The 14,052-nt window shown below is 42.4% G+C and overlaps 1 protein-coding gene across 1 annotated transcript in view; it reads right to left on the bottom strand.

Annotated features, from left to right (window-relative positions):
* Nucleotides 1–14,052, bottom strand: part of LOC126471415 (uncharacterized) — a 491,821-nt gene that overhangs the window by 133,663 nt on the left and 344,106 nt on the right. Inside the window, exon 11 of the mRNA XM_050099550.1 lies at nt 10,731–10,960. Within this exon, the coding sequence (XP_049955507.1) occupies nt 10,731–10,960 (230 nt within the window). The remainder of the gene's footprint in view (nt 1–10,730; nt 10,961–14,052) is intronic.

Here is a 14,052-nt window from a genome sequence, read left to right as displayed (position 1 = left end):
TTGTACCAGGTTCTACTACATTGCACTCAGTAAGCTCATCTACTTTTTTTATCAGTGCTGAGTACAGAATACCCTTTCCATATCCAATCCTCCCATTGTCATTAGAAGAGAAAGGTGAGATCAAGAGAACATACACGCCAAAGTATTTGGCATCCCCTTCCATTTACTCTGTGTGAAGATGTCTGTAAGAGATGCTCAGGTAAGATGATCGAATTGTGCTACAGCACCATCACATTGGTATGACATACTAATGTCCATTTGCAATGGATAATCTTTGAGAACTTTGGGCAAGACAGTCTACAGAAACATCACAATGTGGTGAGACATGAGGTCCAACAGGGTGGCCTCCAACAATTTGAGCCCAAACATTTGTTGAGTATCTCATATTTTCTCAAGCATTTAGTGTGTGGATATACAGTGTCCATAAATGGCTATTGCAGGTGTAAAACAGTAGTCTCTGTCATAAAACACAACTCATTATTAATCTGGTTGATCAGGAACTACGTGTAGATGGTCATTGTGTGGGAACTGCCAACACTCATGCAACTGACATACATTGCACAGGAAATCACATGTGTTGATTCTTTGTTTGGAAGAAACATGTTCCAAAAGAACTTCTTCAAAATCAAGGGCCTGTAACCTGCTTCATGCACCTGACTAATTTCTGTCATCTGAGATAGTTCCTGTTGCCCTTAGTGGGTGATCAACATTAGTAAATGTTGGTTCACTAGGAAGTTGTTTGTTTACGTATATTTCCATGTACAGCCAATCTGTTGCTCTGGTATTCGTATGAGATTGTCCATAACATAAATGCATATCAGAATATGTAATTACTCTTCATGAAGACAGATTGTTTTAAAATCAGTTAAGGATCTGCAGATATATACATACAGAGAGCAATGAAAGCATTGTAAGGATGCAACTATAGAGTGACTCCAGTGGACTAGCTATGTATTTACATACTTCCCTGTGGTGGCAACCACCAATGGATGGAAGAGGAGCTACCAAACAGATAAGAATTCAAAAACCTCGTAGTGCAATACATGCTTCATTCCTCATTTTAGATCCCTTGATGAAAAATGTTCAAGATATCACTTTTTATAGCCCCACAACAACCCACCTAACATCTCAATTCTTGTGACAGTTATTTTGAAAGTCGTTCAGAGATATCTATATCTCTTCCAATAAACATTTCCTGGCAACTGTTTTCAGACCTTTTTTTGATTACTTTTTAGATGAACCTAGTATTTCCATTTTCCAAGTGCCATAAGAATGAAGACTTGCTTGTAAATACAAGTTTGTTATTAGTCATATATTTGTGTGCTGCAGCTGGCAAACTAAATGTCAAAATGGCAGGATACAGTGGAATTTTGAAAGAGCACCCACAGTTGTGGAAAAAGCTGAAAATTGAGAGCTCCGCCTCTTTACAAAAGTAGCTCTGCCTCTTTAAAAGTGTACCTAAGACACAACTTGTTGTCAGAAACATTGTTATTACTGCCCCTTCCAATATATTCTGAACCTATGTGGTTGAAACACCTGTGATGGAAACATATAAAATCCAACATCCAATCAGACTGCTGAACCCATTCACATTCATCCACTGCCTCACTCCTAAACACACAAAATTTGTTTAAAATGTGCTGATATAAAATAAACCAAAACTAAAAAAGTATATCAAGTACATTTAGCTGCCAGATTGCTTTAAAAAAATCAGCTGGCATTGTGAGTATTTAGGTGTTCACTGACTGATGGAAATAAAATCCAAACTTTCCAGAATGAAATTTTCACTCTGCAGCAGAGTGTGCGCTGATATGAAACTCCCTGGCAGATTAAAACTGAGTGCCCGACCGAGACTTGAACTCGGGACCTTTGCCTTTTGCGGGCAAGTGCTCTACCATCTGAGCTACCGAAGCACGACTCACGCCCAGTACTCACAGATACTGGCAGAAGTAAAGCTGTGAGTACCGGGCGTGAGTCGTGCTTTGGTAGCTCAGATGGTAGAGCACTTGCCCGCGAAAGGCAAAGGTCCCGAGTTCGAGTCTTGGTCGGGCACTCAGTTTTAATCTGCCAGGAAGTTTCAAAATCCAAACTGATATACATAACTATATCAACTAGCTCAATTTTTGTGAGACATATTTGAGAATATAAGCTGCACAAAAAAGGTTTGCACAACATGTATATCTATAAATGTGTGTTTCTTAGCTAAAGAATGAGTCTTGAAACCATAAAAGTAACTCTAATGTGAAATAAAAGCAAAATAATAACCCCAAAATAAAGGAAATGTATTTGAAAGTGTACTGTCAGGCATGACTAACACTTTGAGGGTGACTGTCTGGATGTGCAGTGCACTGTTGGGAAGCAGGGTGCACTCAGACCTCGTGAGGCCAACTCAGGAGCTACTTCACTGAGAAGTAGTGGCACAAGGTGACAAAAACTGACAATGGAGAGGAGAGTGGTGTGCTGACTCCACACCCTCCATATCCTCCCCCAATGGAGCCTTTGGGCTCAGGATGACACAGCAGGCAGTCAGCACTAATATGCCTTGTGATGATATTTGGTTTGCGGGGTGCTCAACTGCATGGTTATCAACATCTGTACAATATCCCAATCTTTGCACTGTCAAGTCTCACCACTTACCCAAATGATGATGAAATGATGAGGACAACACAAACATCCAGTCCCCAGACAGAGAAAATCCCTGACCTCGCCAGGAATGAAGCCTGGGACCCCGCGATCAAGAGGAAGCAATGCTAGCCACTAGACCACGAGCTGTGATCACTGTTGTGCCTTATGAGGCCTGTTCAGATGGAGATTTTTTATTTGAAAGGGCACATATTTTTACACCTGGAAAATAAAAATCTGTTGCTGAGTAATGTTCAAAATTGTATTGCTCCATCCTATGGATTGTGACATGCTCAAATCCTCCTCAGTGTCCTGTCCACAAGGTAGCTGAGACACTGCTGCTTGAGCCCATCTCATTATTCAATGGCAACTCCCCCAACAGCAAGTGTAAGAAAAGGATTTCTGCAGTGACACACTGTATGTCTCAAAAGGTTCCAAGCATGCTCAAACAGGTTCAAGTCAGCAGATACCACAGGGCATTCATTCCTTTTGGTTACTTTCTGCCTCCTGGAGGAAAGCTGTCCATGAATTGGGTGTGAAATACTTGAGGTACCATCTTGAAAGAGGAACCCAGAACTGAAATGTTGACTGTAGGGCTGGACAATAGGTTGAAGGAACATGTCTCAGCACTGTTCAGCTATCTAATTGCTGTGATAATGGAGAGAGGAATCCAACACTTGCACAGCAGAGCAGCAACTTACATATTTATCTTTTTCTGTGCTTTTTATACACTCCTGGAAATGGAAAAAAGAACACATTGACACCGGTGTGTCAGACCCACCATACTTGCTCCGGACACTGTGAGAGGGCTGTACAAGCAATGATCACACGCACGGCACAGCGGACACACCAGGAACCGCGGTGTTGGCCGTCGAATGGCGCTAGCTGCGCAGCATTTGTGCACCGCCGCCGTCAGTGTCAGCCAGTTTGCCGTGGCATACGGAGTTCCATCGCAGTCTTTAACACAGGTAGCATGCCGCGACAGCGTGGACGTGAACCGTATGTGCAGTTGACGGACTTTGAGCGAGGGCGTATAGTGGGCATGCGGGAGGCTGGGTGGACGTACCGCCGAATTGCTCAACACGTGGGGCGTGAGGTCTCCACAGTACATTGATGTTGTCGCCAGTGGTCGGCGGAAGGTGCACTTGCCCGTCGACCTGGGACCGGACCGCAACGACGCACGGATGCACGCCAAGACCGTAGGATCCTACGCAGTGCCGTAGGGGACCGCACCGCCACTTCCCAGCAAATTAGGGACACTGTTGCTCCTGGGGTATCGGCGAGGACCATTCGCAACCGTCTCCATGAAGCTGGGCTACGGTCCCGCACACCGTTAGGCCGTCTTCCGCTCACGCCCCAACATCGTGCAGCCTGCCTCCAGTGGTGTCGCGACAGGCGTGAATGGAGGGACGAATGGAGACGTGTCGTCTTCAGCGATGAGAGTCGCTTCTGCCTTGGTGCCAATGATGGTCGTATGCGTGTTTGGCGCCGTGCAGGTGAGCGCCACAATCAGGACTGCATACAACCGAGGCACACAGGGCCAACACCCGGCATCATGGTGTGGGGAGCGATCTCCTACACTGGCCGTACACCACTGGTGATCGTCGAGGGGACACTGAATAGTGCACGGTACATCCAAACCGTCATCGAACCCATCGTTCTACCATTCCTAGACCAGCAAGGGAACTTGCTGTTCCAACAGGACAATGCACGTCCGCATGTATCCCGTGCCACCCAACGTGCTCTAGAAGGTGTACGTCAACTACCCTGGCCAGCAAGATCTCCGGATCTGTCCCCCATTGAGCATGTTTGGGACTGGATGAAGCGTCATCTCAGGCGGTCTGCACGTCCAGCATGAACGCTGGTCCAACTGAGGCGCCAGGTGGAAATGGCATGGCAAGCCGTTCCACAGGACTACATCCAGCATCTCTACGATCGTCTCCATGGGAGAATAGCAGCCTGCATTGCTGCGAAAGGTGGATATACACTGTACTAGTGCCAACATTGTGCATGCTCTGTTGCCTGTGTCTATGTGCCTGTGGTTCTGTCAGTGTGATCATGTGATGTATCTGACCCCAGGAATGTGTCAATAAAGTTTCCCCTTCCTGGGACAATGAATTCACGGTGTTCTTATTTCCATTTCCAGGAGTGTAGTTGGGTTGGGTTGGGTTGGGTTGTTTGGGGAAGGAGACCAGACAGCGAGGTCATCAGTCTCATCGGATTAGGGAAGGACGGGGAAGGAAGTCGGCCGTGCCCTCTGAAAGAACCATCCCGGCATTTGCCTGGAGCGATTTAGGAAAATCACGGAAAACCTAAATCAGAATGGCCGGACGCGGGATTGAACTGTCATCCTCCCAAATGCGAGTCCAGTGGGTAACCACTGTGCCACCTCGCTTGGTTTTTTATAGTCTGATCCTTAAATTACTTGTGTGTTTTTGTAGTTAAGAGGTGTTTTCGCATGTTTTAGTAACTGTATAGTTTAGATTCACCCATTTTGTTGCATAGTTGAAATTTGTTTGTTTGGCATGGCCAGTGATCAGTCATCTCAACTTAGTCAGATACCAGCTGCTGCCTGTGATGGACTAGCAGCGCAGCAAGTTACATAATTAGCTTTTTCTGGGCTTTTCTTTGTAATTTAATTCATAAATTCCTTGCATGTTTTTGTATTTAAGAGGTGTAATCTCAGCTGTTTCTCTATTTCAGAGGTGTAATATTGAATTTTAATAACTGTAAAGTCTAGATGCATGTAGTATGTAGCACAGTTATTTCCTTTGAACAGCCAGCTACACACCTCAGTAAAGCACAGCCTCAGTTCGTGACACATCAGGAGGATAGTAAGTTACATACTTAGCTTCGTCTGTGTGTTTTTATAGTTATTTCTTAAACTAGTAGTGCTAGTGTGGATAATACAAGTGTGCGCTGTGTGTGGGTGCAGGAGGAGCTCAAGATGATTCTGGTCATAGTCAGCCATCTTCAGGCTGGTGCCTTGGGGTATAGCAGTCATGCAGAATCTGGCACGTCACATGGGAAGCCTCAGGTGTCACTTGTTTCACCCATGGGCTCTGCTGCTGAGGCACCTTGACGATAATCTCACACAGTGGGTCTGCCCTCACCACAGGGTGAGTGGCAGGTGGTAATGTGTTTGCGTTTCTCAAGGCATAGAGTGATGTAGAGGATGGCAGTCTAGCCTTGACCATTTGCCCTGTCAGTGGACAGGCGGCTGCTCTTTCAGTAGGGTCTAAGGAGCTTCCCAGACATGTGAGTGGCATGAAGGCTTCTTAAATAATACAATCCGGCATGTTTTCCTCAATGGTATGTGTTCATCAGAGACAACAGTAATGTCAGGAGAGCCACAGGGAAGTGTGATAGTTCCCCTATAATTCTTTATATTCATAATTAATCTATCAATATAATGAAAAGGGTAGTTGCTACTCACTATATAATGGGGTGCTGAGTCACAGAAAGGCACAACAAAGAGACTGTTGGGAAGTTAGCTTTTGACCAACAAGGCCTATGTCAAGAGTAGACACCATACACACACTCACACAAACACAACTCACACACATGACTGCAGTCTCTGGCAGCTAGTGTCTGACTGGGAGCAGCAGGGCATTATGGAAGAGGCAACTGGGTGGGGGTAAGGATGATGCTGGTGCTGTTAACTTTCCAGAATTTCTTAACCTCGAACCTTGCCTCACCATCATTCCCCAAATCCCTCAACATGCAAACTAACCTTACATCGACAGAAAGATTCGCAATCCACCACCTAAAAACTGGTCTTGACATTATAATCCTACCTGCTCACAAAGGCTCCACCACTGCGGTTTTGAACCACAAGCATTACCTGGTAGGAGGACTCTGCCACCTGTCAGATTCATCCATCTACAAACGATGTGACAGTGGCCCCATTCCATAAATCCAGCAGCATCTCCAGTCTCTCCTCAAATCCTTAGGCATATCCCAGAGCTTCTCCCTAGAGTCCATCTCTCTCCTTGCCCCTAACATTCCTGCACTGCTACCTTCTACATGATTCCTAAAGTCCATAAACCCAACCACCCAGGATGCCCCATTGTGGTTGGTTACTGTGCCCCCCCCCCCCACTGAGAGAATGTCTGATCTTGTAGATTAAAATTACCCACAACCTAACCTCCGACATAAAAGATACCAGCCATTTCCTCCACCGACTCTCCACAGTTCCTGTGTCTTTATCACAACGTACCCTACTCATCACTATTGATGGCACCTCTCTTTACACTAACACCTTAAAGCCCATGGCCTTACCGCTCTTGAACACTACCTTTCTCAATGCCTGACAGATTCCAAACCAACCACTTCCTTCCTAGTCACTGTGACCAACTATATCCTCAGCAACAATACTTCTCCTTTGAAGACATTACCTATGAACAACTCCATGGTACAGCTATGGGCACCTGCATGGCACCATGCTATGCCAACCTATTCATGGGCCACATAGGGGAATCCTTCCTAAACACCCAGAATCCCAAACCCCTCACCTAGTCAGATTCATTGATGACATCTTTGTGATCTGGATCAAGGGTGAGGACACCCTATCCATATTCCTCCAGAACCTCAACATCTTCTCCCCTATTTACTTCGCCTGCTCTTACCCAACCCATTAAGCCACCTCTGTCGACATTGACCTCCATCTCAAAGATGGCTGTACCAGTACCTCTCACCATATCAAACCTACCAACCACCAGCAATATGTCCACTATGACAGCTACCACCTGTTCCATACCAAGAAGTCCCTTTCATACAGCTTAGCTACCCATGGACGTCACATCTGAAGTAACGAGTAGTCCCTCTTGAAATATGCCGAGTGTCTCACTGAGACCTTTACAGATTGTAATTACCCTCCTCACCTCACCTTGTACAAAGCAGATCTCCTGTGCCTTATGTTTCCAGTCATGCAACACCTCCCAAAGCCCCACTGTCCAGCCACAGAGGAGCATTCCCCTTGTGACTGAGTGCCATCCAGGATTGGAGCAACTGAATTACATTCTCCACCAGGGTTTCAACTACCTCTCATCATGCCATGAAATGAGAAATGTCCTACCCACTATTCTTCCCACTCCTCCCACAGTGGTATTCCACCACCCACTGGATCTGAAAAATATCCTCATCCATCCCTACACAACCCCTGCTCCCAATCTCTTGCTTCATTGTTCATATCCCTGTCATAGACATAGATGCAAGACATATCCCATAAATCCTCCCATCACAACCTATCCCAGTCCTGTCACAAACATCACCTATCCCATTAAAGGCAGGGCTACCTGTAGAACCAGTCATGTGATCTACAGCCTAAGCTGCAACTACCGTGCTGCATTTTATGTGGGCATGACAACCCAGAAGCTATCTGCAAGCATGAATGGCCACCAACAAACTGTAGCCAAGAAACAACTGGACCACCCTGTTGCTGAGCATGCTGCCCAACATGACATAATCCATTTCAATGACTGCTTTATAGCCTGTGCCATCTGAATCCTTCCCATCAACACCAGCTTTTCTGAACTGCACAGGTGGGAGCTCTCCCATAACCCTCCTGGCCTCAACCTTCATTAGTCACTGTTCTTACCCATCTGGCCCCTTACCTGTTCCCATTCCAGCACTACACAGCTCTCTATTCCATCAACACACCCAGTCCCCACCCTCTTCCCCCCACTCCCATTCGGTCTAATCTCCTGACTACACCTAGCTGCCCCACTCTCCACCTCATCCCTGGATGCTCCCAGCAGTACTTTACCACCCCCACCTCTACCCAACTATCCCTACCCCTCTCCGTCCCAGCCTCCTCCTTACCCTTACCTGGTTGCTTCTCTCATAATGTGCTGCTGCTTGCAGTCTGGCTCCAGTTGCCAGAGACTGTGGTCATGTGTGTGTGAGTTGTGCCTGCGCGAGTGTGAGTGTGTGCGTTTGTGTATGTTGTCTATTTTTGACATAGGCCTTGTTGGCTGAAGCTGCCTTTCTGACAGTCTTTTTGGTGCGCCTTTCTGCGTCTCAGCAACTTCACTAGATGGTGAGTAGCAATGATCCTTTTGATTATATTGTTACATAAATGATCTGATGGATAGGATGAATAACGATTTATGACTGTTTGCTGATGATTCTGTGGTGTACAGGAAGGTGTCATCTTTGAGTGACTCTAACAATACACAATATGACTTAGACAAAATTTCTAGTTGGTGTGACAGATTGAAACTTGCTCTAAATGTACAAAAATGTAGGTTAATGCAGATGAGTGGGAAAAGCAATCCCATAATGTACGAATACAGCATCAGTAGTGTGCTGCTTGACACACACACATCGATTAAATATCTATGTGCAACATTGCGAAGCAACATGAAATGGAATGAGTATGTAAGGATTGTATTATGGAAGGTAAATGGTTGACTTCAGTTTACTGGACGAATTTTATGGAAGTGTAATTCATCTGTAAAGCAGAATGTGTATGTAACACTAGTACGAGCCATTCTTGAGTACTGGTAGAGTGTTTTGGAGTCCCATCATGTTGGATTAATGGATGGCACTGAAGAGAATCACGGGAGGGTAGACAACTCTCTTTTTGTGGAACACTATTGAAAAAATTTACAGAACCAGCATCTGAATCTGATGGCAGAACTATTCTACTGCTGCCAACATACACTTCGCAAGAGGACAACGAAGATAAGATATGATAAATTAGGGGTTGTACAGAGAAATATAGAGAGTCACTTTTCCCTTGCTCTGCTTGTGAGTAGAACAGGAGAGGAAATGACTAGTAGTGGTACAAGCTACCCTTTGCCATGCACCATATGGTAGTTTCTGGAGTATGTATTCACATGCAGATGTAGATGTACATGATAATGGTTGCTCCACCTCTGTGCTGAACTCGACGGCCTGCAGGTATGAAACATGGACCAGTGGTACATGGCTGCTTCTACAGTCTTCTATGATCATCATCAGGTAGTTATTGGCAAAGAGAAACAGATACCATGATCCTGGTTTCCTTTTGGCCCATAGGTCTAACTGTAAAGTGATCGCTCAAACCATGAAAAATTTTCAGTCTGTCTTCACTTTTAAATGCTGTAAAATTAATCAGGAATGACATGTGGTTTGAATTCCACTTGAAACTGTAGGTCCTCTTTCCCCAGTGTGATTACAGGGGCACAGAGGTTGCCAAAGTGGAATCTGATTGAAAGACTTGTGCCAGCCCATTGAGCCACACAAAATTATTATCCTGGTTTCCTTTTTCCAACTTCTTTGTGAACCTTGCTGCTCAGCAGTCTGTATTGTTATTTTTACTGGATACTTAGAAGTCCAATTCATCACATTGTTAATGGATGCATAGAAGCCAAATTGATCAAGTGGCAACAGTTGTATGCTATATGGGTCATCACAGCCTTCCCAGCTGCTTCCAAAATGATAGTGTGCTGTTCTATTGCATTTGGCATAGGGTACATACAAGCCATAATTAGTAAGTAGTGTTATCAGCTGGTGTTGTTGTCTGTGGGTGCCGACTATGGGGCAAATCTTTAACGTTTTATGTCTAATGACAGCAACTAACTTTCATAGCATCGTTGCAGTGTAAGCGTATCAGCAACTTTACCTGCTGACTAACCTTCTTGCCATCAACTGTAAATCACAGTGCACATATAGTATAAGCTTGAAATGACCCTTCAAAGCATGTCAATGGATTTGAGACACAGTGAGCACTACTCAACTGAGAATTCAGCTTCATTTTTGCCTCAGTTACATAGGTGACTTCATGTAGTGATTTCCTGTGGCCAAAAGGATATTGAGAAAGAAGTTTCCAAAAAAGTCAAACCTATGTAACCATATATCATGAGGTGCTAATTATTTGAGCAGTTTATTTGATACAATACCCAATAATAACAGAATAAATTCCAGTTTTGTTTTGCAAACTGCATTGTAATAATTTCTTATGCTCGTGCATATTTTTCAGACAGACCCCGTCCTTTTTATTCTATTCCTTCCTTTTTTTCTTTTTCTTTTTTTTCTTTTAATGAAAGAACCCTCACATGATATAACACAAATCTAAAAAGCAACAAATGGTGAAATGAATATATATATGTATATATATTTACGAGTTAGCTGCATCCATCTGTAACATATTGATATGTTCAAGTAGAGACTGCAGCTGATGATGTGATGTTTCTTGTGTTCCAGATTCAGGGCCACTTGGCTGTACACGATCTGTGCTTCCTTGAGGTCCTATGCATTCTGCTGTTGCTAGGGATTTTACATACGGTTCCAGCTGATGAGCAATTGCACTCAGGTGTTTTACTTCAGAACGCAATGTTAAAATATCATTCATCTGAAAGAAAAAAGTAAAGCATAATAACAAAATGAACAGATACATTGAAAAATACAAACACACAACATAGAAATGATTGGTAAACAATTAAAAAATGTATTACTGAAACATTTTTATGCAGAACATTCACTGTAACACAAACAGCTTTCCCTTTTGGCTGTTACATAATGATATACGAGAAAAAGAGATGTCAGATGGAGTGGTTTGTCCCATACTTCCAGGATCCTGACATCACAAGTGTTAGACTGTTGTTGATATATAACTGCTTTCTGGTATATGTCTATGTTTTTGTCAGTTTTGGGGTGTATTATTGCATAGAATTGTCTGTTGTGTATGCTATGTTTACTCCCTGTCTTTTGAAAATGTTGGTGATTTTATGTGTGAGTCTGTGTTTGTATGTCATTGTGTTTCCTTTTGTATTTTTCTGATTATTCTGTGTAGTTGTTATGGTACTGAGTGTTTGTGTTTGGTTCTGTTTTGTTGTTGTCTGTAGTTTGGTGTTTTTTGCTTTTATTTTACTTTTCATTTTGTTGTTGAGCCTTGTGACTATGTTACTATTGTGCATTATTATTCAGGGTGTATACGAGGACAAGGAAAAAAAATTCCCAGATTTTTCCCAGATTTCCCGGTTAAAAATACACTTTCTCCCAGGTGAAAATACACTTTTTCAGTGTTAAGTGACAGTATACTCTTCCTCGGCGACTGTAAAACTCATTAATCCTTTGAATGTTTATGATTTTATATACTGACATAGAATTTCCTGGCAATTTAGAAAACGAAATTCAGGGGGGAAGAACACGTTTTGAAAGACCTTTGATGTGCAGCAACATGTACGCTGCATATTTTCGTATTACGAAGGTATAAATTTGAAATGACTGTCAGATGCAGATGTCAGATTCTTGAATAAATCAGGGGAACAAATGTCATTTTAAAAAAGCTAATAGAATATTCTTGGTGGAGTACAAATAACACAAAGTTGTCAAACTATAATCATCATGGTGACATCTATTGTGCTTGTTGTGAACAGTGTAGAAGAGGTCTGAATGTGACTTACGGAAGAACACTTTTTCTGCCACTCAGAACGTCAATGATGATTGTCACACACCAATGGCACTCCGAGTGATCTGTGGTATCTACATAAAGGAAGACAACACACTGGAATGTATGCAACATGTCTAGCAGATGTCTAAACATTAACAGAGACACATTCATATCACTTGCAGTGCACCACCAACAAGACACTACCTTTGGCATAGCTGTACATTGCACAAGGCCACTGAGCTGTGGTCATCTTTAACAGTTTAATATCCATTTTGTAAATAAAAACCATCTTTTCTTGTTGCACTGTAATTTATTTCTCCCATGCATGTTTCACCTTTTTTTACTCTAAGGCATCTTCAGTGGGATCTAGAATGATGCAGTTTTGTTTTGATGTATGTTTATATCTTTATATCTTTCTGGGTGGTGTGTGTGTGTGTGTGTGTGTGTGTGTGTGTGTGTGTGTGTGTGGGTGGGTGGGTGGGAAGGGGGTTATTCAGTTTGAGTTATAGAGTGTTGAATATGAATGTAATAGCTATCAGAGAGTGGTTAAAAGCTTTGGTGATCAGCTGATTTTAAGTTTTTATATAAATGTCCTGTGGAGGGATTAATGGACAAGTAAGTGGAAAGGTATTGGGTGGTATTATTATTGTTATTATTATTATAAGCCTCTTTTGGAATGTTATTCTATTATTTTTCAATTACTATAAACAATGAATTGTTTGGCACGTGCATTTGATCATTCAATAGGATTCTCTTTTCTGGTTTGGTTTTCTGTATGGGGTAATTTTCTTGCAGGGTTAGGAGGTATTTTTTATTGTTGACTATAATTATTTTCATGTCTTCTTCTCTAGTGGTTGGTTTGTGATTATGTTCTCTTGGGTGTTTTTCAAATGTGGAGTGGTTTGTCCCATATTTCCAGGATCTCATGTGTTCTTTGTACCTATCATCAAATGTTCTGCCTGTTTATCCTATGTATCTGACATCACAAGTGTTACACTGTTGTTGATATATAACTACTTTCTGGTATATGTCTATGTTTTTGTCAGTTTTGGGGTGTATTATTGCATAGAATTGTCTGTTGTGTATGCTATGTTTATTCCCTGTCTTTTGAAAATGTTGTTGATTTTATGTGTGAGTTTGTGTTTGTATGTCATTGTGTTTTCTTTTGTATTTTTCTGATTATTCTGTGTAGTTGTTATGGTACTGAGTGTTTGTGTTTGGTTCTGTTTTGTTGTTGTCTGTAGTTTGGTGCTTTTTGCTTTTATTTTACTTTTCATTTTGTTATTGAGCCTTGTGACTATGTTACTATCGTGCATTATTATTCAGGGTGTATACATGGACAAGGAAAAAGAGTTCCAAGATTTTTTCCAAATTTCCCGGTTAAAAATACACTTTCTCCCAGGTGAAAATACACATTTTCAGCGTTAAGTGACAGTATACTCTTCCTCGGCACTGTAAAACTCATTAATCCTTTGAATGTTTATGATTTTATATACTGATGTAGAATTTCCTGGCAATTTAGAAAACAAAACTCAGGGGGGAAGAACACGTTTTGAAAGACCTTTAATGTGCAGCAACATGTACGCTGCATATTTTTGTATTACGAAGGTATAAATTTGAATTCCACCAAACACTGCATGTCACTTTCCGAAGCATTGAAATCGAGATTGTAATGTGCTTTTGTAAGCCAGTCATAGCTCATGTCACATGATCTCACCAGCTTATGACAGCATAGGACACGTCATGTAGTCAGCTAATAGCAAGATCACTCTTAAGTAGTGTGAACATACAAATAAGAAAAGTTAATGGTTTAAATTAATATACATGGTATTCTTATATAATATTAGTCTCGAAGATTAGTAAGCTGGAAGAGAAGCTAAGATTCCACATATAATGTTGATCTTCTTTGCACATGTTACACTTTAAGATACGTCACACAAATGTGCCAGTAAAATTTTTAATAACGACGTAAATGTCTGATCTTCTGGGCTCGAAATTCTGATCTTCTGGGCTCGAAATTCTTCTAAATGGTCGTCCTTTGAGAGTTGATT

The sequence above is a fragment of the Schistocerca serialis genome, chromosome 3, assembly GCF_023864345.2.
Source record: "Schistocerca serialis cubense isolate TAMUIC-IGC-003099 chromosome 3, iqSchSeri2.2, whole genome shotgun sequence".
Taxonomy (NCBI): domain Eukaryota; kingdom Metazoa; phylum Arthropoda; class Insecta; order Orthoptera; family Acrididae; genus Schistocerca; species Schistocerca serialis.
The sequence above is the reverse complement of the archived record's forward strand: the minus strand, read 5'-3'. Positions and strand labels throughout refer to the sequence as shown.